This window comes from Panicum virgatum, chromosome 5K, assembly GCF_016808335.1.
Source record: "Panicum virgatum strain AP13 chromosome 5K, P.virgatum_v5, whole genome shotgun sequence".
Lineage (NCBI taxonomy): Eukaryota > Viridiplantae > Streptophyta > Magnoliopsida > Poales > Poaceae > Panicum > Panicum virgatum.
Window position 1 is genome coordinate 6,541,032 of NC_053140.1, and position 24,296 is coordinate 6,565,327.

Below are 24,296 nucleotides of genomic sequence, written 5' to 3' on the forward strand. Positions count from 1 at the left end.
GTATGAGATCTGCACTTTCTAGTTTCTAGGATGTGCGTATCATCCACTTTTGTTTTTTTATGATCACTACTACTACCGAAACCAACATGGAACATCATTTTGTTGCATAACGTTAAAAGTACAATCACAATTTGAGAATTGAGTCACTTCGCGTCTAACGGTGTCGCAAGATCCCTCCAACGCACGTCAACGTCGCCCGCAAGACGAAATCATGTGTACACGGTTACCAACTTTTGATGAGTATTAGAACTAAATGTGATAAGAGTTTATGAAATAGCAATCATGAAATAATACATTGTGAAGTGAGTTTCATTTGTATTTTAATGATATGGTACTCCTGCAAACAACAAAATGAAGCTACCCACCGAGATTAGTTTTAAAAAAATACTACCCGAGACGTTTGTCTAGTATTTCTAAAATCTACTCTAAATTATCATTCAAGTAAAAATTATTTTCTATATCCTTTTATTTTTCAACAACTTTTCTATATTTTGTATGTAGTCTAGAGAGTTATTCTCATCCTCCATCTTTAATTAGCGAGAAATCCGAAATAGAGAATATCTATATTTAGATATCCAATTGAAGATGCTGTTCAAAAATATTTTTTTACCAAAATTTCTATTTCTATAATTTAGAGATGCTCTTTATTAATTTAGTCCATGGCTCCATGTGCCGGACACGGGAACCCGACCCTCTCGGAGTCGGAGGTTCAATTCGACCAAGGTGAATCGGTATTTGATTCCACGCAATAATAATGATAAAATAAAAATCGATCCACCTGCCAACCAAGCCGTTCGGCCACGAACGTAGCCAGCCGTTGGGCGAACTTTTTGATTACGTGGCAGGTGGGTGGCACTGCTTGGCACGCCGCCGCCTCTCTTCCCTCCTCCAAGAGCATCGGCACCGTAGATCCAATCCAACAGCCGCCGAGGCGCTGCCCCCTCAACGTCGCCGTCTCGCCGATCTCCTTTCGTCCCCTGTTCCCGCGAGTTCGGCGACGCGGACCCCCTCCTCTACGTCTGATCGGACTCGCGATCCCCGCCGCAGAAAGCTCCGTCGAGGGAGGGAGCAGAACAGCGCGCCATGGGGCCGTCTCGGCAACGCGGGGGAGCTTTCGACATCGAGGCATTGGCACCGGCCATCGCCGTCGATCACAACATCAGGCTCCCCAACTACTTCCGCATCGCCGACAGCCTCCTCACCAAGGTCCGCCGCCCCTGCGTTAAACCCTAACCACCGCCTGCCCCCCAAACCCAGCGCCCCAAATCTCCCACGTTAACTATAATTCTCTGATAAGAAGACAATCTTTCAACCATTCCCTGTCCCTGCACATAAAACCACTTCTATATCGCGATTTGGTGATTGTTTAATCTGGTAGACTTCACGCGACTGGCACGCTACAATTGATCTGATCGCAAGTCGTATTAAACAATTTTCCATGCTATGCGCAGGCTAACGTATATAGGGAGGAGAAGAACCTCATCCAGCTGTATGTTCTTCTCCTGAGATACTCGAGGTGTGTTGCTGAGCGACATTGTGCATTGCTACGCCTAGCTTTTTATTTCTAAATCAGTGTAAATGTTAAGCTGCAATGCTGCATATGACTTCTGATTCGCTGCAGGCTTGTGTACGAGACTATTCCAAAGCATCGCGACTACCGCACTTTCAAGTCAGGAGAAAAGGACTTCTTCAAGAAGGTATGTAGTTCCGACTTACAGCTGCACTACATTTGAAAAATGCGCAAGAGAGCAATTAATTTTGTACTTAACTGCTAAAATCTTCTAGTACCTTTTTTACACTTGACATGATCAGAAAGAAACAAAATGCAATCCTTAAAGCTAATGGTTATGGGAAAACAATTGGAAATAAAAATCATCTCCTGCTGAAGTTTGAGACATTTCTGTGTTTTTTGTGCATCACAGTGCCATTGGTTTTGTTGTAGAAATTATTGGATGTCATCGATGAGCTAGAGTTGCTGAAGCCAGTCGTGCAGCAGAGGATTGCAGAGCTTGATGTGGGTGATATTACAGAACCTCATTATTTAAATGGAACCTATGCTGCGAGTTGCAGGATTGACAAGCATTCGGCAGACTCAAATGCACCACAGGTATAAATGGCACTGTACTGCATTTTGTAGCTTGTAAATATATTCAGAATCAACTTGATGGAACAGTTCTGTTCTTAAAGTTCTCTAGTTCCTGTCATTATACTTCACCTTTTATTTTTCTATATATCTATTTATTGGTGATGCAACTGGGTCATTGCAGGATGTTATGAGACATCAAATGGCATCATCACCGAGTGTTAAACCTGTCAGGCAGATCTGCAAACAGTATGTGTATCTTCTGCCATATGCATGCCTTTGATATGTTGAGTTTCCTTTAATAGAATTGAGTGTTAATAATTGATGTTGAATCACGGGTGTTAATAGTTAAAATTGTTCTTTATAGATATTGAAATTTAAAAATTCAAGAATTTTTCAGAATATCAGAAGTCAAAGATTAATCCTGTTACCTTTCGCAAAACCATTCATACTGCTACTATTCCGTTCAGCATTTACTTCATTTCCAGTGCAACATTCTACTGATGAAGAACCTTGTTATCTTTTTACCATATACATTGCCATCCATTCAAATCAATTGGGTGTCTTGTTCAGTAATGCATCTTTTTTCGATTGCTAAATTGTGACTTTTGTTTATTCACTTGTGTAAATTTAACAGAAACATCGGTCGACCTTATCCAAAAGAAGATACGCTATCCAGGCACTCCATATTAGGGCCTGATGGACTTTCTGGGCAGGGAGTAGGATCTGTTGTTGCAATGAAGGTATAATGTTACTAATGTGTTTTCTTGAGAATTTAATCCTATCCAATATAACTAGTGGCTCATGGATTCCCTTACTACCTTTTGCAGGTTCAGTATCCAACTAATAACGAAATAACACAAAGTGATGTGTCTAGGTAATACTTGGATAAATCATAGATCTGTATTTACTATCTGCAAAAGTAATTATTCATTGTTAACATTTTTTTTCCAAATCTTGTGCACAATTTCTATGTGAAAAGTACTCCCTCAATTAAATGTACTATTTTAAAACTTCCCTAATCAGCTCTCCACTCACCATTACTCCAATTCTATGCAGTTTACTACCAACTATCTTGAACCAAGATAGCTTGAATTGCGACAATAAAGCATTGCTATATGGCTCCAGAACTGACAATGAAATACGGTTGTCTGTGCCAGTAGAAGAAGAATTGTACCAATTGAGTATCCAACAGCCTTCTTACCCACCAATGTTGTCACAAGTACATGTAGATCGACCAATATTTTCCTCAAGAGTTGCTGATTCAAAACCAGAGTGTGATATCTCAGATATTGACCATTATCGGCGTGTGGATGTTGTAAGTTCAAACTGCAAATTTTACCTTTATAAAATCATGGCATTGTTCGCGAGCTATAGCTTAGCAAAAATATGAGTGTTATGTGCTCTATACTTTTATTTTGAGTTTTGACCAATGGTTTCAATGTTGCTCATGTCAGCCAGAGGAGTTGACAGCATGTTTCCTGAAGGCTGCTGAGGCAAATACCATAAAAACTCTGGAAACATGTGGGCTTATTTTTGGTGCGCTGCTCATGGACCCAGAGGTATGTTTCTTTCTTTTTTTTTTTCCTATGGAGGCTTGGACAGTGATTTGGTTGGACAACTGACATTACCTTCTATTGTTATGTAGGTAGGCGAGCATTTTAAGGTGACAGCCTTGATAATTCCAAAACAGAAATCAACAAGTGATACGGTTAGTGTTTTTATGCTATCTATAATCTATTCTTGCATGTTCCCATAGTTCTGGCTACTCATTTTATTGCAGTACAGTGCCTAAAATGCAGCACTTTGTTAATGAACAACTTTTTTTTTGTTGCAGTGCGAAGCTACATGTGAAGAAGAAATACCGGAAGTTATTCAGAGCATCGGCTCACCTTACCAGCTTGGTTGGATTCATGTAAGCTCAACTTAATGCAACTTGACCACCTTAGATATTTGTTTGTTTCATGCCCATCGACCATGCACATATTTGGGATAGACATATGCGCTTGCTTACCATATTTTTCTCTCTTTTTTCAGACACATCCAACACAGGACTGTTTTATGTCTTCTGTTGATCTCCATAATCATTATTCGTATCAGGTAATGCAACTGTATCCTATATTGCTTTTGCCAATTAGTTGGTGCTATGGTTGATAAATGGATATATAGGTTTGTGTCATTCTTATCAGTTCATGATAACAGTTGTCTTTTTTTTTATTCAAACAAGAAAAATATCACTGAAGTATATGCGGCCATGTACAAAACAATCTTGTATTTTGTTATTCTTGAGTCACTGTCCATGCTTGGAAGTAATTCAAAATTAATGTTTGCAGTACACTGGTCCAATTGTTTATTTCAATGGCTAAAAGATATTTGGTTCATGTTACTTAATGCTTACTCTATGATTTTCTGAGTCTAGTATCAGGGAATCCTTTTTTGACTGCTTGTTTTGGTCAACCTATATAGAATACTATTAGATACAACGTGCACACAGATAATTTGCTTGTTTAATTGAACTTTAGTTTCCTTTTCACAATTTCTTCTTAGAAAATCTTTTGAAAATTAATTGCTAATATTTGATCATGTCTGGTCTTATTAACATACAGAAGGAGCTACACGAAGCATTTGCGATAGTTCTGGCACCTTCAAAACGAAGGTATCCTATCAATTTTCATCTTTGGCATCCCTTTATTGTGTAGTATTTCCTTTCAAGTATGTGTGATTCCTTTCATGGAGTTAATATTAAGCACTCATCTCGTCGTGCTTCTTCAGATTATGCAAAGTCAGTAACCCAATTGACAAATTGATGGAATGCGTTGTTCTGATCTTGACACTTTCTTAATTACTAGAATTTAGTACATACAGCATGGAGCTTCTCTGGCTGCTATGTTGTTCACTAGCTCATTAGTCCAAGGCAAATTTGCACAGATTTTGTAGTTTTGCTCATGATAATCAATTTGTGGTGCCCCTGTTGAACTGAAACTCTGTTTGCATGAGATGGTCATGTGGTCTTAACTATATGTTTTATTTGAACAGCAAAAAAGACCGTGAGAAAATATTTCAGCTCACGGATCCAGGTGGTATGCGTGCAATTGGTGATTGCGCTAAGAGGAGTTTCCATCCGCATGACTTGGGAACCTACAAGGAATGCTCCCACATAAAGTTGAAGTCTGCTTTAGCTTTTCGTGTTATTGACCTTCGATAACGCTGTGTGGGTTAGCACATTGTAGACTGTACAGGTAGGCCATAGCTTCTTCCAGTTGACTGGAAGTGTGATAGCCATCTACACTACATTTGAGGCTAGCTTTTCCTGAAGTGGTGGTATATATACAAAGGGCATTGCAGATGTGTGCCATGCGAGCGATTTGGTTCCATGGATCTTGTGTAGAGTTCTTCTAAAGACACCTTGGTTTGCTTTTGGTGGGAAAATGTAAATTGTCTGTACAACTGAATCATATGTCTTAAGTGCGGGTTGAAGGAGTTTTGCATGTCTATTCTTCTACCTACTTTGAACTGTTGAGTTATTTATCTACTGTTGTTGAGTCGTCTGGTAATACTTGATATTTGCGACTGCATTCTGTTAATTGAGGAAGGGAATATCTGCGGCTTTTCAGGTGCCGAGAAAATTACTTGCTGCGTGAAAAAAGAAAAGAAAAAACAATAAAGATGAGCAAACACAACAACTTAGTTTAGTCTTAGGAAAGTGAAATTTACACAGCTCAATTGGAGTATCATAGTATCATTTTTATTCTTTTTAGCTCCATAATATTGAATCGGTGAAATCACTACAGGGGTCTCGTTTTTAATGGGCACATCAACTACCACTGATTAAATAAGTAACTGAAAATGAGTATCTAAGATGAGTTAGAGAATCTCAAACCCAGAAGGGTATATTTTACCATTAGAAACCTAACACAAAAATTCCTAAACTTAATCATTTTTTGATCATTTATAGTTTGACACCGTTCGACTAACAAGATAATTCACATTCGCATCACTAAGTATAAACACAAACATGCACGTACTCTAGATAAAAAAAAGCATATATGTGTGGGTTTAAAATTATATAATATACTGCGGTTCCTTCATCTGAAAATGACTCGGAAAATGCGTGTCGCGCTATGTGGCAATGGACGTGTGCACCTTCGTCTTGTTTGTAAGTTTGGCGCATCAGTTCAATTCCTTTCTCCCAAAGTTTCCACAAGCACCAAATTAAATACTACAGTAGTACTCAGGATTACCACAGAGTCGCCAACATTTTTCTTGGATAACAAGAGTCACCAACATTGACCGTACAAACCTATCACACCTGCTCCCCTGACTTGGTGTAAACGAAGTGGCTTCATTCAGCTTATAAATGCTCCTAAATGACAACATGATCCTTTCACTGAGGCAGCAACAATCAGTGAAGAGACGTTCGCGAAAATCAGTGGAGTGACGCTTCGTGCAGTCGAGCACCATGTCCGGCGCCGGCGACACGGCACCACGCGTAGTCGAGGACTACCGCGGCGTCATCCAGATCCTCAGCGATGGCACCATCGTCCGGTCGGACCCCGCCGTCCTCCGGCCGCCGGAGTGCTTCCCCGACGTCCCTGGCATCCAGTGGGAGGACGTCGTGTACGACGCCGCGCACGGCCTCAAGCTGCGCGTGTACAGGTCGGCGGCGGCCGGCGGGGACGCCGGGAAGCTGCCGGTGCTCGTGTACTTCCACAGCGGCGGCTTCTGCCTCGGGACGTTCGCGCAGCCCAACTTCCACTCCGGCTGCCTCCGCCTCGCGTCGGAGCTGCCCGCCGTCGTCCTCTCCGCCGACTACCGCCTCGGCCCCGAGCACCGCCTCCCCGCCGCCATGGACGACGCCGCGGCCGCCCTGTCCTGGCTGCGCGGGCAGGCCGCCTCCGCGCTCGGCTCGGGCGTCCCTCATCCCTGGCTCGCCAAATCGGCCGACTTCACCAGGGTCTTCGTCGCCGGCGAGTCCTCCGGCGCGAACATGTCCCACCATGTCGCGGTGAGGCGCGGGTCGGGCCAGCTCCCCCTCGACCCGCTGCGCATCGCCGGGCACGTCCTGCTGACGCCGTACTTCGGCGGCGCCGAGCGCACCGCGGCGGAGGCAGCGGAGCCCCCGGCGGGCGCGCCGTTCACGCCCGAGATGTCCGACGCGATGTGGCGCCTGTCGCTCCCGGCCGGCGCGACCAGGGACCACCCGGCGGCGAACCCGTTCGGGCCGGACAGCCCGGGCCTGGAGCCGGTGGCGTTCCTCCCTTCCAAAAATCCGCTTAGATCCCAATCCGAGCCGTCACCACCACCAACCATGTCGGGCGACACGGCGGCGCCGCACGTCGTGGAGGACTTGTTCGGCGTCATCCGGCTCCTCAGCGACGGCTCCGTCGTCCGCGGCGACGAGGCCGTGCTCATGCGGCCGGAGCAGCCGTTCCCGGAAGTCCCCGGCGTCGAGTGGAAGGACGCCGTGTCCGACGCGTCGCGCGGCCTCAGGGTCCGCCGGCGAAGGGGGTAGTGTTAATAATAATAAGCTGCCGGTGCTGGTCCACTTCCACGGCGGCGGCTACTGCATCGGCTCCTACGACCAGCTCGGGGGAGCCGACCACCTCCGCCGGCGCCTCGCCGCCGAGCTCCCCGCCGTCGTGCTCTCCGTCCAGTACCGCCTCGCCCCGGAGCACCGCCTCCCGGCGGCGATCGAGGACGGCGCGGCGTTCCTCGCCTGGCTGCGCGCGCAGGCGGCGCTCGGCGCGGGCGCCGACCCGTGGCTCGCGGAGTCGGCAGACTTCGCCCGGACGTTCCTGTCCGGCGTCTCGGCCGGCGCCAACCTGGCCCACCACCTCACCGTCAGGGTCGGCTCGGGCCAGGTCGCGCTCGCCCCGGCGCGCCTCGCCGGGTGCGCCCTCCTGTCCGCCTTCTTCGGCGGCGTCGAGCGCACGGCGGCGGAGTCGGATCCCCCCGACGGCGTGTCCCTGACGGTCGAGATGGCCGACCAGTTCTGGCGCATGGCGCTGCCGGCGGGGGCTACCAGGGACCACCCGCTGGCCAACGTATTCGGCCCGGACAGCCCCGACCTGGAGCCGGTGGCGCTGCCGCCGGTGCTCGTCGAGGCGCCCGAGGGCGACGTGCTCCGCGACCGCGTGCTGCTCTACGCGGCGAGGCTGAAGGAGATGGGGAAGGCCGTGGAGCTCGCCGAGTTCAAGGGGGAGCAGCACGGCTTCTCCGTCCTGCGGTGGGGCGAGGCCAACGAGGAGCTGATCCGAATCTTGAAGCATTTCGTAGGCCAGACGAAGTGAGAGCTGCTGGGGGCGCTTTGGCGAACTGGTGATAAACTAATAATCCTTTGTTCCAAAAATAAAATGATATTATGTTTAAAATCTATATATCTAGGAAAGTTAAAACAATCTTACTATTACTGATTGAGGCTCTTTTTGGAACCTTCAGGTGATGCCACCTAGGATCCTAGGTGGATAGTCTAAAAAAATAGAGAAATTCTACAAATTCTCAAAAAAATCAGAAACATCTGGCCATCAATTCGGCAACTCTAATCATAATAGCATTTGTATCTATTATCTTTTTCTAATAAATTATCCAACTTTGCCATTACGAAAATAAACTAAAGTAACTCTATGCACATGTATCTAAATTATCCACCTCTGACATTATAAAAGATAATCTAAAGTAACCCCCTAATCTTCATATAAATTATCCACTTTTGTCATTATAAAATAATATCAAATAACTCCCTAAGTTTTCGTATATATTATCCAATGATATCATAATAAAAAATTGAAATAACCCCCAAATCTGAATCAAAATTATATTATTATAATAAAATCTTAAACACATCAATATAAAATTCTAAATTACTATTTCTATCTTTATTAGTATATTATTTATGATATTATTTATATAAAAATACTAACCATAATGGGCGTGTCACCATATATTCATGTATAAGAGAAGAGATAAGAATACCAATTTTCATGTTGTTCACATAGCTCAAACAAAGTGTTCAATTAAATACATATCAAACATATATGGAAGTATGATGTAAAGTAAGAAAAAAAATTATTAATAAATAAACCTATCACATTTATTATAATTATATAATGATAAATATGTATCTTTATAATACTGGATTAGAATATCTAATTGGTTAAAGTGAGCGTGAGATAGATAATTATTAGATATCTCTAGCTAGCCCGTACGAGAGCACGGGTTAATAGACTAGTTAATAATAATGGAATGAAGGGAGTATCAATTGAGTGTCGGTAGGTGTTGTTCCAATAATAGTGTTTCTGCTGGTGGAAAAGCCGGTTAGTTTCGGCTGGTTCAATAGTGTTCTGTGAGATGGAATAAGCCGAAAACAGAGAAGCCGAACAGTGTAAATTTAAAGTTCGTTGAAATACAATTTTAGTTATGATGTACCCCTAATACAGTATTGATGTCCGGTTAGAATGTTGATGATGTTCTAATACTAGGCCACGTTCAAACTAGCTTGCCATTGCTTCTCTAATAAATGTGTGCGCCTGTTTATATTGCGTTTCAGAATAGGTTTTGTTTACATGTATAAAGTTTTGGGTGCAAAGTACTGCAGCACTTTTGTTTATATTTAGTAATTATTGTCTCGCCATGGATTAATTATGCTCAAAAAATTTATCTCGCAAATTATAGACAAACTATATAATTAATTATTTTATTTAGCTATATTAAATATTTTATGTATGACTTAAAAGATTCGATGTGATGAGAAATCTTATAAAAATTTAAAAAGAGCTAAACAAGGCCTAAAAGAATCTTGGCTGTTGCGACTGAAACTAAAGTGGCTGACCAACCATATGAAAAATGGTGTCAAGTCACGGTCAGTTGGCACGCACGTCCTGCCTCGATTACGAGGGTGACGTGAGCGCGCAGTAAGAACCTTCGTGCACGGGGAAATCTATTCCTTGGCCCTGTGGAGTCTGTTCTTGTGGCCGTAAGTAATATTTTGATCGTTAATTACGGTGTCAAATAAAATCAGTTTACAAAATCAATTTTAAAAACCTTGTGCTAGGAACTCTGAAGAATCTAATAAGATTTTTTGACCGCATGATTAGAGGATGGTTACTGTAGCATTGCTATAGCCAATCATCGATTAATTAACGTCATTAGATTCGTCGCGAAAAACTATACACATTCCTTAAAAATGTTTCACAAATAAATTTTATTTAATACTCTATGCATGCAAGATTTTTTTTTCGGAAATTGTGCGCGCTGGATTAGTAGCAAGAACCAAACACGGGCAATAGGTGAAATCGATCCAATCGCTGAGAGTGCCTCCTGCCTCTGTTCATCTACCTCCTCGAGATCGAATCACAGGGAGCTCCTCCCGTCCCTGTTTATCTTCCTTCCCGAGCTCCGATGGCGAGACTTTGGGAAACGAGGTTGTTGGCAGCGGCTCTGGCCATCGGTGGCCTTAGAAGAGTGGGGAGGGGGCAGGGAAGCCCGGTGGCAGTGGCGGTTTGCTGGGTGGCGGCGATCGTCGAGGACACCATTACCCAAGGGGGGTTGGGGGCAGGGTTAACCATTTCGTTTTCGTTGCAAATCCCGGTGTTTAGCGGAAACGAAATTTCGTTCCGAAATTTCGGTAAATTTCGGCGAATTTCGGTGAATTTTGGCCGGATTTTTTTGAATTTTGAATTTTGAATTTTCAAACGAAATTTTCCGAAAAATACCGAATTTTTTTTCCCGGTAACTAGCGAAAACGAAATTTTTCGCCGAATTTCGGCGAAATTTCGCCGAAATTTCAAACCCTGGTTGGGGGGATGCGGGGGCGGCGACGTATCTCTAAAACACGAAACCTGGATCAGGCCTCTCATTGGGCCACGTCGACTGTTTTTTCTTGCCGTCCGATTTTGATCGGGCCATCCAAAAGCGAGCGTAGCATCCGACGTTTCCAGAGCCGTCCCGAGCGCTGTCTCCCTCAACCGGGCGACTCGTCGCCCCTACCCTACCCCGCCTCGCAGCCGCACCCCATCGGCGGCGCTCGTCCAAGCGGCAGCTGTGGCAGCATTCCGGAAGGAGATCATGACAGTTAATTTAACTTCCTGCCGCCATCCCCCGTGCAATCCGAGTACTGGGTCGGGCGCTCCGCGCCGAGAAAGATTGAGGCGGCCGGAGGTGCGCGGCTGAGGAATGAGGTGTGGCGGCCGCAGAGCACGGATGGCCTCCATCGCTAGGAAAGAGCACACATATGGCCGGAGGAAGGGCAATTAGGCTCATCGTTTCTGGATTTTCTCCTCCCTCTGGTCGTATTCAATGCTCCGGAAGAGCCGCGGCATCCGCGCAGAGCTAAGAAAGCACATGCGACGAAGCAAGCAAGTAGGACCGCGGCTCCACCGCACCCCTACCTATACGCCCTCCGCTTCGCAAAGCGCAGCCGGCCATTGCTCTGACAGGCCGAGCGGCCGTCAACACCGACGATGCCCAGCAGCTGCTCGATGAAATGTCTTCAAGGAAAGCTGGCTGGACCATAGACGTCACGCGACCATGTCTTGCTTGCATTCGATGAAGACTGCTGCTGCTGCAAGAAGTACAAGCTCCAAGAGCTAATGAATAATGGCAAGTACAAACAAATTTTTACTTATTTCCTGCACCCTTTGCAACAGTTATAAAAAAATCATACAAAGAATACTTTCTTTAAGCCTATATATTACTATAGAAAAATTGAAACTGATTCAGAGTTATATATTGCTGCTATAGCTTGTATTCAAATTATAATTTAAGCTACAGTATCCAAGAAAGAATTTATATTGGTGCTATCTAGAGCTTCGTCTCTAGCCAGTTTATTCAACAAAGCCAAATAGTCAATGCAGGTCACTAAGATTAATTTGTTTTAAGTATCACTAGATTCAGAGTTATGTATATTTCTGTAATATGAGCATTGACGGTCCATCTCTGCCTTGCTCGCCTATTGTTTCATCTCTACTTTTTCACTATTGTCGCTGTTCACTTGGAGAGCTGTTGCTATTCCTCAATGCACGGTGTCACAGACGGCAGGTCACAGAGCACGAATGGCAAAGACATGACCTCTAGGTATTCCACAGTACTGCTCCGTAAACAAATGTGACAACCTACAATTGATATTTTACTTCTATACCATTACTTGACAAATAAAATGCGCCTTTGTTTTATCATCTTAATATTTGTTTAATTGCTGCTAATTCCAAAAAGGAAAACAAGCGCCGCTCATCATTGTCCTTTGATCATATATCTATACTATTTTCTGTGCATACCAGGTCAGTGTGTTGGATTCACATGAAGAAAAGAAGAAAAATATATCGAGTACTCAAATATATCTATGTAGTTCTAGAATTTGGATAAGGTTTGCTGCAAATTCAATTCACTGAAAAGTGTTTAACTGGCCCAAGGTACAGCATGATGGTCCATCTATCTATGAGATATTTATAGGTATAACAGCATTAAGGTGATGCATCATCCATTCCACAGTCGTCATGTGCCAATCTGTTCCATTTTGATCAAGAAAGTTGAAATAATTTTAGCTTTGGCCTTAGATCCATAAAGATAGGACCGATCTTATATAGGAACTAGAATCGATTAATAACTTGCTAGCTGACACCTCCAATGTATTACACTTGCAATATAAGATCAAATTGATACAATTTTCTTTAATTTTTTTGAATCCAGTAGTAATAATTCAAACCAATCAAAGCTTACGCTAACAGACATTAGCATCTGAATGAAAATAGAGATTCTGCACTGTATGACTGCATTCACGTTGTGTGATTTTGGACATTTATAACTGAATTAATAAGTGAGGACATGTACAAGTGTGATTGGTCAATGGTTACATCGGAAGGATTTTTTAAATAAATGATCTAAAATGGCTTTTACGGGCCGAACCTTATGCCTAGAGCTGCATACAATTGATCCTGCAGCTGAATACATTGACAAATCTCAACAAGCTACTGATCTCAAGCTGTACACTAAGTGATAGTTCACTGTTAGCGATGAATCTGGCGGGAAAGGCCTTTTTCATACACAATGCCAGCGAGTGATATGAATAATGCATACTTCTGAGCCAAGAACGAAGTATAAAGAAAAACCTGCAGGAGTAATCTCACTACTAAAAAAACACAAATAAACATCATAATGTCAAATAACGCTAAACAAGCCAACTATGTAACAAAAAAAAACTGGCATTTGCATCAAAAATAAACGGAGGAATATAAATTTGAGGTATTGTTATAACGAAGATCTTCCTCGCCGCTCTTCTTTCACAAACTACCTACAAAATTTAAGAAATGACAATAAACAGAAAAGAAATAGGACAAAAAATAATAAAGATGGTAACATACTCTTGGAAAGATATGGAAAGATTCAGACTCTGCAAGAACAATATTAGTAGTCCGCCTCGTACCGTCATGCGCTGGCAGGCTCATGACAGCGCGCGGCAACGCCGCGCCTAGGTTTCTAGTGTGATTGAAATTGTTCCAATCGTGTATGCTACGAATAAGCCCAACTCTGCAAACCATTAGTTCTCACTTCTCAGCAAGCTCCAAAGCAGTCTGCATCCTCGACGTTCAATCACCAATTCACCTATCTGGCGGTGAAGCGCAACATGTCATGGAGGACTTTTTCAGCGTCATTCGGCTGTTCAGCGACAGCTCCATCGTCCCAGCGACGAATCGGTTGACTGAGCTTTTGATAATATAGTTAATTATAAATTTCATAGGATCATGGTATTTGTCTGCTGATATATCACTTTTACTCTGAAAAATTGATCTTTAAGGATTGCTCTTTTTTCCGGTGTAATTTTTATAAACAATTAGGATGTGATGTATTTCCACCATTTCAAATTATTAGTAGTTCATTTGTTTGACTTTTTAACCTCAAGTTTAACCATTTATTTTATTTAAAAAATTGATACGGATGGGGTATTATCATTTCATGAAAATATATTGATAATCAAAAGAAAAATGGCTAGGGGTGCCTTGTTGATCGTGCCATTTCATTGTCCGGTATTTTTTTCCTGACACGTCATTGCCTAGTACTAACTTCTATTTGTCAGAATCCCAGGCGGCGTCGCACTTGCGGGGCTGTGCGGCACCGCCGCAGATAATTTTACTCCCTGCTTTCACCTTCGCCTTGTTCGTTGGGCTGGAGCTGATTTAAGCTGATTTATGTGAGGAAGAAGTACTATAGCGCTGGTGGTACTGTAGCGACTGGTTACCGCAGCGGTTGATTACTGTAGAGTTTCAAATACCGAGAATCTAACCATATGCGATGGTACTGTAGCAACAGTGGTACTATATCGCTAGTCCGGCTGGACAAGCCAAGCGAACAGTGTGCGGGTGGTTGCCCCTGAAACCTCGCGGCCGTATCCCACACATGCGAAGCGAATACAAAATGCCAGACAGTGAGACACACTGTGATCAATCTGGTAGCTCTGGGATCCGATGCGAGCCGTCTTTTTTATTTTTATATTTTTCGAAAATATTTTTTATAGAAATATATTTTCAATTTCACAATTTACAGTTTTGTACATCTACCGCCCGCCAGGGGGCGGCAGGGGGCCTGCCGCCCTCCTGCCGGGCGGCAGGGACTTATATGTAAATAAAAAAAAATTTATTTGCGCGGTGGCTTTTGGCGGGAGCCTGCCGCCCCCTGCCGGGCGGCAGGCCTCTTGCCGCCACTCCACTGGGCGGCAGGGGGCCTGCCGCCCGGCAGGGGGGCGGCAGGCTCCCCACCACTGTATAAAGTCTTCTCTCCCCCCTCCCTCCTTATTTGCTTCCCACGACATCCAGAGAGCGGGAGGGAGAGAGGAGGGGTGAGGGAGGGAGTTGTAACGGCGAAGCCCTGCCGGAATTTGGATCGTAATCGCAGGTAATAAATATTTCTCAACTTTCTCGATCTAAATTATTTGTATGTTTAATTCTATAATTAGTGTATGCAGCATTAATCATATTTTAGTGATTTAGGTAATATTTTTAATATAATTTAGGTAGAATTAAGATTAGTTTTAAGAAAAACCAATTAGGTTTACCAACCAATTTTGTGGTATTGATTAGTTGTTTAATACGAGAAAAAATTTCGAGAAATAGTCAGAAATTGTAGAAAATGAAAGAAAATGTTAGAAAAGTTTATGGAAATATAAGAGGCTGGTCTTCTTACTATAGGTCATCTTGCTGAGAGTGGTTCAGTAAAGCTGGACAGGTCCCTACTGACGGCTCTGGTTGATAGATGGAGGCCTGAGAAAAACACCTTCCACCTCCCTTGTGGGGAGATGACACCGACCCTTCAGGACGTTGCGATGCTGCTGGGTCTTCCTATCAGTGGGGATGCCGTAGGGTCTCGCGTCGTCTCGCCTACGTGGTTGGACGATCTAGAAGAGCGTTTTGCAAATATTGACATCGCGATTGATGTAGAAGAGCTCCCAAAAGCAACAGGGCCTGCCAAGGCATGGATCCTGCAGTTCCAGGTACATACCTTGTTTTGTTACGATTAATGTTAGAGTTATGCTTTTGACTAGTGCAGTTATGGTTTTATTTTATAATGATCTCGTACTCATAAATGTTCATCTTTTCTATGCAGCCCGACAATTTGGCACATGATGCTGATGATGATAGCGTCACTCGATCCCTTGAGGCATACCTGTTGTGGTTGTTTGGATACATAATGTTCAACAACTCACACGGGGCCTATGTGGATAGGGTGATTGTGCCTTACGCACAGGAGATCGCAGAGTAAGAGTCGGCCTGGACCAGAGTTTCACAAAGAGCTCATTCTATGCTTGAAGCCTTTGGTAGCCAGACATCATACGATGACTCGTACGGTTCGTCTCAAGTCTCGACCTCGTTTCCTTGTGGTCCCACACAGCAGCAGCCTTCCCAAGCACTTTATTGGTCTCAGCAGCATTATCCAGGTACGTGAGGATACTTACTGACTTCCTACTTTGAAGCCAACAATTAATTCTCAGTCCATACAGGTGATGCACACCCACTTTATCAACCTCACGGAGGGACTCAGATTAGTACCATGGCACCAGCTGCAGGGATGTCATTTCAACCAACACAGGCACCACCACGACCTTTCGGTAAACATATAGTCGATATCTTAATTTCAATTAATTGTGGTATGAAGTCTAATTCCTTTTGTATTGACATATAGGATCACAACAGTTATATGATGCGGGACCTTCTTCGTATTACCCTACGGCGACAGCAGAAGAAACGCAAGGTAAATACCTAATCCGTAACCCGAATTTATCATGTTCTTCTTATTTATATGAATATTTTAAATAATTTGAACGGTTTACAGGATCGCACCACCAGCTTCCTGATATGGGTCATTCATCGTATCCACCACCAATAGGTACTTATGATGAATATGTACCCAAATATATGACTTATAAGACGATGATTAAGATATCTTAATTGCTACTGTATAGGGCCCACACAGAATACCTTTGAGGCGAACTTCGAAGATTGGAGTCGGTTATTTTCTACACCTAACCCGCAAGCCGATCCTACCTTCCAGACATCTGTGCCCACCGGACGTTCAGGTAGAGACGTAGGGCCTCCAGAGCGACACACCTACTCTACAGAACACGTCCACGCTCAGCTTAAAAGAGGTCGACATGGCCGGGGTGGCCGGGGTGGTTAGGAGGTGCTTCTAGCTGTTTCTGTATTTTTGTTATGTACATGTCATCATGTTATACTTATTTTGTTCTCATACATCACCTATTTCGTTCTCATTTGCGTATGTGTGTGAATTGCTAGCTTATACTTTTCATATTCATGTTCTTTACTAATTGTTTTTATTTGTATGCATATCTAAAACACATCTAATGGTGGCACTGCAATTTTGTTGGGGAGCCTGCCGCCCCCCTGCCGGGCGGCAGGCCCCCTGCCGCCCGGCAGGGGGGCGGCAGGCTCCCGCCAAGGGCCACCGCGCAAATAAATTTTTTTTACATATAAGTCTCTGCCGCCCCCTGGCGGGCGGCAGGGGTACAAAACTGTAAATTATGAAATTGAAAATATATTTCTGTAAAAAAATGTTTTCGAAAAATATAAAAATAAAAAAGACGTCCGATGCGAGTGTGACGTGATCACGGGAGCCACGTTTGAGTCTTCCACACAGGAAAGCAACAAACCAACAACTGAGTCCGTCATTGCATCGATCCAAATCCAATCCAACACCGCGATCGTGTGTCGTCAGTTAACCAAACCGGTGGTAACCGGTCTGGTCCGGCCCGATTTCGGTTTGGGTCGGTACCAAACCGGTCCAAATTTAAAATTCGAATTTACTTCAAGGTGCGACGAATCTAATTGTGTCAATTTTTCTTAAAAATTCGTCCATTTAGTATAATTTGCGGGCATATGAAGTTAAATAAAAAAATTGGGCCGGCCCATTAAAGCCCACCGCATATGGCGACCGATAAACCAGTCAAACCGGCTGGTAAACCGGTCAAACCGGAAAACCACTTTTAAACCGTCGATTTTTTGGTTAAAACACCAGTAACCGGTCAGACCGGACCGGTAAGCCGATCAAACCGGCCGGTATACCGGTCGGAACCGGTTACACATGTCATTTTGAATTTGGATTTGAATTCAATTAGTTTCCACCGATTTCCGGTCAAACCGGTCCGGTAAACTACTACCGAAGGACGACGGTTTGACCGGACCGGTCAATTTTGTAAACCCTGGTCTCCCCAAAGTCGTCGATCGACCACCGTCCACCACCATGTCGAGCGGCACCGCGCCGCCGCACGTCGTGGAGAACCTGCACGGCGTCCTCCAGCTCTTCAGCGACGGCTCCGTCGTTCGCGGCGACGAGTCCGCCATCATGCCGGCGGGGCGGTTCCCGGACGTCCCGGGCGTCCAGTGGAAGGACGTCGTGTACGACGCGACGCGCGGCCTCAGGGCGCGCGTGTACCGGCCGCCTGCGGCCGCCGCCGGCGAAGGCCGCAAGCTCCCCGTGCTCGTCTACTTCCACGGAGGCGGCTACTGCCTCCGCGAGTACGACCAGCCCATGTTCCACTCCTGCTGCCAGCGCCTCGCCGCCGAGCTCCCCGCCGTGGTGCTCTCCGCCCAGTACCGCCGGGCGCCGGAGCACCGCCTCCCCGCGGCGGTCGAGGACAGCGCGGCGTTCCTGTCCTGGCTGCGCGCCCAGGGCGCTCCCGGCGCTGCCGCCGCCGAGCCGTGGCTCGCGGAATCCGCCGACTTCGCGCGGACGTTCGGGACCGGCGTGTCGGCCGGCGCCAACCTGGCCCACCACGCCGTCGTCCGGGTCGCCTCGGGGCAGCTCGTGCTCGGCCCGGCGCGCGTCGCCGGGTACGTCCTCTTCTCCGCCTTCTTCGGCAGCGTCGAGCGCGTGGCGTCGGAGGCCGCTCCCCCGCCGGAGGTGTCCCTGACGGTGGAGACGACCGACAAATTCTGGCGCCTGGCGCTGCCGGTGGGCGCGACCAGGGACCACCCGCTGGCGAACCCGTTCGGCCCGGACAGCCCGACCCTGGAGCCGCTGCCGCTGCCGCCGGCGCTCGTCGTGGCGCCCGGGCGCGACGTGCTCTGCGGCCACATGCTGCGCTACGCGGCGAAGCTCAAGGAGATGGGAAAGGCCGTTGAGCTCGCCGAGTTCCCCGGGGAGCGGCATGGCTTCTCCAAAGGGCAGTGGAGCGAGGCTACAGATGAGCTGATCCAGATCTTGAAGCGGTTCGTCCGTTCGTGCACAAATGACTCTGAATGAGGTGAACCGGGTCTTGAGTTGGTGAAAATGGTGTTGGTCTTCGTGTCTGCCATTCATCTTCAAATGTAATCATGTCTTCCCTCCCAACTCCCATGAGGCCATGACTACCTCTACCTTCCTCTTTTCTGGCTTGAACAAAATCACCATCTTGCCTCAAGCCACTCTGATGCCGTCACATCTCACCTGGCTTATCCTAATTTAAACACCTAAGCAGCCCTTGATATTTCTGTGCCGGCCGTGTCTGCCACGGAACTGACGCGACCTCGCAACGTCGCAACCACATCCCACATGCCAAGACCGATGCTTGCTTGTCCGGTGTTGAGTGTGAGATGACGTGGACCATGTCCTCTACGCTTTGAGTCTTCCATTAATCCATTCAGGTTTCAGAAAGAAAAAACAACCACCCGGAGAATAATCCAGCGCTGCAGTCGTGAGTGTGCTGGCGGTGTCGCGACGTTCTTAGCCACCAGTCGTTCCAACGCCGTCGCCGATCGGCCAACCATGTCCAGCGACGCCGCGCCGCACGTCGTCGAGGACTTGTTCGGCGTCGTCCGGCTCCTCAGCGACGGCTCCGTCGTCCGCGGCGACGAATCCGTCCTCATGCCGGCGGGGCCGTTCCCGGACGTCCCCGGGGTTCGGTGGAAGGACGCCGTGTACGACGCCACGCGCGGCCTCAAGGTCCGCGTGTACAGGCCGCCGCCGCCGGGGGCCGGTGGAGAAGAAGGTAGCAAGCTCCCCGTGCTCGTGTACTTCCATGGAGGCGGCTACTGCGTCGGCTCCTACGACCACCCCATGTTCCACTCCTGCTGCCAGCGCTTCGCCGCCGAGCTCCCCGCCGTGGTTCTCTCCGTCCAGTACCGCCTCGCCCCCGAGCACCGCCTCCCCGCGGCCGTCGAGGACGCCGCGACGTTCTTCGCGTGGCTGCGCGGGCAGGCCGACCCGTGGCTCGCCGAATCCGCCGACCTCGCCCGGACGTTCGTGTCCGGCGTGTCGGCCGGCGCGAACCTGGCCCACCACGTCGTCGTACGCCTCGCCGCGCGGCAGCTCGCGGCCGACCCGGTGCGCGTCGCCGGGTACGTCCTCTTGTCGGCGTTCTTCGGCAGCGTCGAGCGCACGGTGACGGAGGCCGAGTCCCCGGCCAGCGTGTCCCTGACGGCCGCGGTCGACAAGCTCTGGCGCATGGCGCTGCCGGTGGGCGCCAGCAGGGACCACCCGCTGGCGAACCCGTTTGGCCCGGACAGCCCGAGCATGGAGCCGCTGCCGCTGCCACCGGCGCTCGTCGTGGCGCCAGGGCTCGACATGCTTCGTGGCCATATGCGGCGCTACGCGGCGAGGCTGGAGGAGATGGGGAAGGCCGTGGAGCTCGTCGAGTTCGCGGGGGAGCAGCATGGCTTCTCCGTGAGAGGTTGGGGCGAGGCGAACGATGAGTTGGTCCGGATCTTGAAGCGTTTTGTAGGCCAGATGAAGTGAACGGGTGATAATAGTTAAGGGTGTGTTTAGATCTTTACCTGTAAATTTTTTAAAAGAAAATTTTATTATTTTGGAGTACTAAATGAAATTTATTTATAAAACTTTTTGTACAGATGGGTTGTAAATCACGAGACTAATCTAATGAGACTAATTAATCCATGATTAATTTATAATTAGCAGATGATTACTGTAATATCACTGTTGCAAATTATGGGTTAAATATGCTCATTAGATTCGTCTCGCGGTTTACAACCCATCTATGCATAAAGTTTTATAAATAGACTTCATTTAGTACTTCATGCATGTGTCCAATGTATGTGTCCAAACAATTCGATATGATGTTTTTTGCCAAAAAAATTTTGAATCTAAACACGGCTTAAGTTGGTGTTGGCCGCTCTACCGTTCTTGGTTTGGTTTGTTTCACTCGTTATTCACAAAGTATGTTTTTTTAAACGAACCAGGCGGAAGAGCTGCCGATTATGTTAAAAAATAGATCAAGCTCAGATTGAGCAAACAATAAAAGGAAAAAAAAACTACAGAGCAACACCGGCCGGTTGGATTGGGGCATCAGCACGCGCCACACAATGCTAAAGAACACTCAACTAAACTCCACATCGGCCGGTTGGATTTGGACAACAACACATACTGAGATCAACTCATCTCCAACAACTGCTCGGTCGGATTGGGACATCGACCCGAGCCTCAACTTACTATATCCGGTTGGATTGGGACATCGACACGAGCCTCAACAAAAACCCCCGCTCAGTCGGATTGGGTCATCGACGCGAGCCACCACACACCCACCAACTCTTTTTTGTTTTTTCAAAGTTGAAAAGGAAAGGAAAGGAAAAGAAGAAACACCCCTGCTGCAGCTAGCCGGAAGAAGCAAACCACCACGCCGGAAATGCCTAGCGTCGTCTTCAGGACGGGCCACAAGGGCACATCGACGCCAGCCCAAGATGGGTTAGATTTTCATCCGCATTAACCACCGCACGTAAGGATGGTGAGGTATGAGAGAAGAGTAGAAGACGCCTCCAAGGAGGGAACGGCGTCCGCAGACGTCGTCGTCCAAGTTTTCACTTTGACCTCCGCCGATCCCACCAGAAGCTGAGCTGAGATGCATGAGACGGCCGGCGCCGCCAGCTATGCCACCACGGCGCCCAAGAAACACCTCCGTTTGGTCGCCATCAGCCACATCACCATGATGTCTCTGACGAACAACCGAGCAAGCTGCCGTCGGCCACATCACCACGATGTTGACGACACATCTCAGTGCGGACAAGCCCACGGTGTTGCAACAAGGAGAGGGAGGAGGAGAAGGAGGGAAGGGATTGGGGGAGGAGGAAGGGGACGATCTGATGGCCCCGCCGCCGCTCTCCTCGTTGCTCGCCGGCCTTCGGGCAGGCAGTTCTGGCGGCGGCGAGGGTGGGAGCGTGGGAGGCTGGGGGGAGGCGAGGCGGGGCTCCAGTGAGCCGCCCGTGTCGCCCCCAACGGGACGACACGGGGGCAAGTTTACTACCTGAAACTATAAAGTATGTTGTTGTTGTGTTCTCTAATTGACAGTTGGCGTGTCGACGCATACAGTTTTGGGTTAAAGGCTTAAAGCTGATGTGACTGAATGTTCTTTTTGTGAAACTAAAAGAAAATACTATATAGTAGATATTGAGATGTTTGTGATGATTTCGATCTCTCGGTCACACATCTAGAGATAAAGGTTGCGTCCGTGCTTTCATTCATAAATTTTGAGTATGCGCGCATATTTATAATTTTTTTTCTAGAAGGAAGACCGCGGAGGAGACTCCCGGTGCCAATCCCGAGGATGGAACCCGGGCTGCCGGCGTAAGAGTAAAAGAAATATGCATGCATATTTATATTTTAATTTGTGTTTGAGAGAAAAAGAATCTTGGCTGTGAAACAAAAGTGTCGAACCTCATATGTCACGCACACAACCACATCAAAAATGGCGACAAGTCGCGGTCAGTTTGAGTGTGACGTGAGCGCGCGGCAAGAACCTTCATACATCGCGTGCCTCACTCAGTGACTTTGAGTTTTCCATTTAGAAAAACCATCTGGTATATACTATTCCATAGAGCCTAGGTCCAGCTTTGCAAATCGTCGGTTCACGGCAAGCTGCGTCGAGCAGTCGTCTGCATCCTCGACCGACGATCACCAATTCACCAGCATCACCATGTCCGGCGGCGGCGAAGCGCAGCGGGTCGTGGAGGACTTCTTCGGCGTCGTCCGTCTCCTCGGCGACGGCTCCGTCGTCCGCGGCGACGAATCGGCCCTCGTGCCGGCAGGGCCGTTCCCGGACGCACCGGGCGTCCAGTGGAAGGACGCCGTGTACGACGCGGCTCGAGGCCTCAAGGTTCGCGTGTACAGGCCACACGCGGCCGCCGGCGACGAGGGCAAGCTCCCCGTGCTCGTGTACTTCCACGGCGGCGGCTACTGCATCGGCGCCTACGACCAGCCCATGTTCCACTCCTGCTGCCAGCGCTTCGCCGCCGAGCTCCCCGCCGTCGTGCTCTCCGTCCAGTACCGCCTCGCCCCCGAGCACCGCCTCCCCGCTGCCGTCGAGGACGCCGCGACGTTCTTCTCCTGGCTGCGTGCGCAGGCCTCGCCGGGCGCTGGCGCTGGCGCCGAGCCATGGCTCGCTGAATCGGCCGACTTCTCCCGGACGTTCGTGTCCGGCGTGTCGGCCGGCGCGAACCTGGCCCACCACGCCGTGGTCCGGATCGCCGCCGGGCAGATCGTGCCCGGCCCGGCTGTGCGCGTCGCCGGGTACGCCCTCTTCTCCGCCTTCTTCGGCAGCGACGAACGCACGGCGACGGAGTCTGATCCCCCGGCCGGCGCGTCCCTGACGGTGGAGATGTCCGACCAGCTCTGGCGCATGGCGCTGCCGGCGGGGGTCACCAGGGACCACCCGCTGGCGAACCCGGTCGCGCCGGGCGGCGCGAGCCTGGAGACGCTGCCGCTGCCACCGGCGCTCGTCGTGGCGCCCGGGCGCGACGTGCTCTGTGGCCACGTGCTGCGCTACGCCGCGAGGCTCAAGGAGATGGGGAAGGCTGTTGAGCTTGCCGAGTTCCCTGGGGAGCGGCATGGCTTCTCGGTCGGACAGCGTAGCGAGGCGACGGAGGAGTTGATGGGAATCTTGAAGCGGTTCGTCAACAAATGACTGACTGGATGAGGTGGACGGAGTCTTTGTCTGCCATTCATCTTCGAATGTATGGTTCTAGTATTCATGCTTTCGTCGTTCCATACTCAGCTAAATGTATTAGCCTTTATAAACCGTGGGTGTAATTCAGCTGGTAAGATTTCTTATAATGGAATATATCCATACAAGTTTGAATTCTAGATTCGGCATGATTGTTTGTTTTTTTTGAATTTATTTTAGAATTTAACGAGCGCTATTTTTTTCAGTAGTAGGTTAGGCGATGTACGTACCCATCGACAACGAGATGTTTGCGGCGATTTTGACAATTCAGAGAATTTGCCGACATAATTTCTCAGATGTGCTCATAAGTCATAAGGATACTGTATGTGAACGTCTACGTCTGTACTGTGTTTCACGAAAGAAAAAATCTATTAGTTGTTATTTGCCGTTTATATTTATCCATCTTTTCCTCATCTAATTTCTTCTGCGAGAAACATTGCAAAAGGATACGCGTATATAAACGCACGCGCACCCTCTCTATCTTTGAACACCTATTGGAATTAAAGACTTATAAGGACATGTTTAGTTGCCGGTCACATCCTGCCACGGTGCAGGTGTGGCGGCGTCCAAGTCCAAGGTTAGGCGCTGGAAATCGGCCCCACATTTGTGGCATCAAAATGAACTGGCTGGTAAACCCATATTATATTATATTTTGAAACAAGTAGGGTATAAACATGTGATAGGGCCTGGTAAACCCATATACTATTTTTTGGAATATATTTTGTACTATATTATCATTAGGTAGATATACTTTTATTAAAAAAAATCAGGTAGATAGATTGATTT

At 47.5% G+C, this 24,296-nt stretch overlaps 4 protein-coding genes, 1 long non-coding RNA gene and 1 pseudogene across 5 annotated transcripts; 5 read left to right on the forward strand and 1 right to left on the reverse strand.

Moving 5' to 3' along the window:
- Positions 1–855: 855 nt before the first annotated feature.
- Positions 856–5,575, forward strand: LOC120705946 (AMSH-like ubiquitin thioesterase 1). The gene is made up of 14 exons (XM_039990502.1): positions 856–1,206; positions 1,452–1,516; positions 1,622–1,697; positions 1,943–2,107; positions 2,268–2,332; positions 2,721–2,826; positions 2,914–2,960; positions 3,143–3,401; positions 3,541–3,645; positions 3,732–3,794; positions 3,921–3,998; positions 4,121–4,183; positions 4,690–4,739; positions 5,120–5,575. Exons 1-14 carry the CDS (start codon positions 1,084–1,086, stop codon positions 5,286–5,288), a joined length of 1,434 nt encoding a protein of 477 aa, XP_039846436.1. The 5' UTR covers positions 856–1,083; the 3' UTR covers positions 5,289–5,575.
- A 701-nt stretch (positions 5,576–6,276) lies between these two features.
- LOC120705947 lies at positions 6,277–8,492 on the forward strand (annotated as a pseudogene).
- Positions 8,493–12,857: 4,365 nt separating this feature from the next.
- LOC120705948 lies at positions 12,858–13,557 on the reverse strand. The gene is made up of 2 exons (XR_005688112.1): positions 13,466–13,557; positions 12,858–13,367 (listed from the first exon to the last, which is right to left on the reverse strand). It is a non-coding gene; the product is annotated as an uncharacterized LOC120705948 (long non-coding RNA).
- A 4,267-nt stretch (positions 13,558–17,824) lies between these two features.
- On the forward strand, positions 17,825–19,001 carry LOC120705949 (probable carboxylesterase 15). The gene has a single exon (XM_039990504.1). It carries the CDS (start codon positions 17,825–17,827, stop codon positions 18,824–18,826), a length of 1,002 nt encoding a protein of 333 aa, XP_039846438.1. The 3' UTR covers positions 18,827–19,001.
- On the forward strand, positions 18,876–20,464 carry LOC120705950 (probable carboxylesterase 15). The gene has a single exon (XM_039990505.1). It carries the CDS (start codon positions 19,328–19,330, stop codon positions 20,294–20,296), a length of 969 nt encoding a protein of 322 aa, XP_039846439.1. The 5' UTR covers positions 18,876–19,327; the 3' UTR covers positions 20,297–20,464.
- Positions 20,465–22,282: 1,818 nt separating this feature from the next.
- LOC120705952 (probable carboxylesterase 15) lies at positions 22,283–23,655 on the forward strand. The gene has a single exon (XM_039990506.1). The coding sequence runs from the start codon at positions 22,485–22,487 to the stop codon at positions 23,469–23,471; it is 987 nt and encodes a 328-aa protein (XP_039846440.1). The 5' UTR covers positions 22,283–22,484; the 3' UTR covers positions 23,472–23,655.
- The last annotated feature ends 641 nt before the right edge of the window (positions 23,656–24,296 follow it).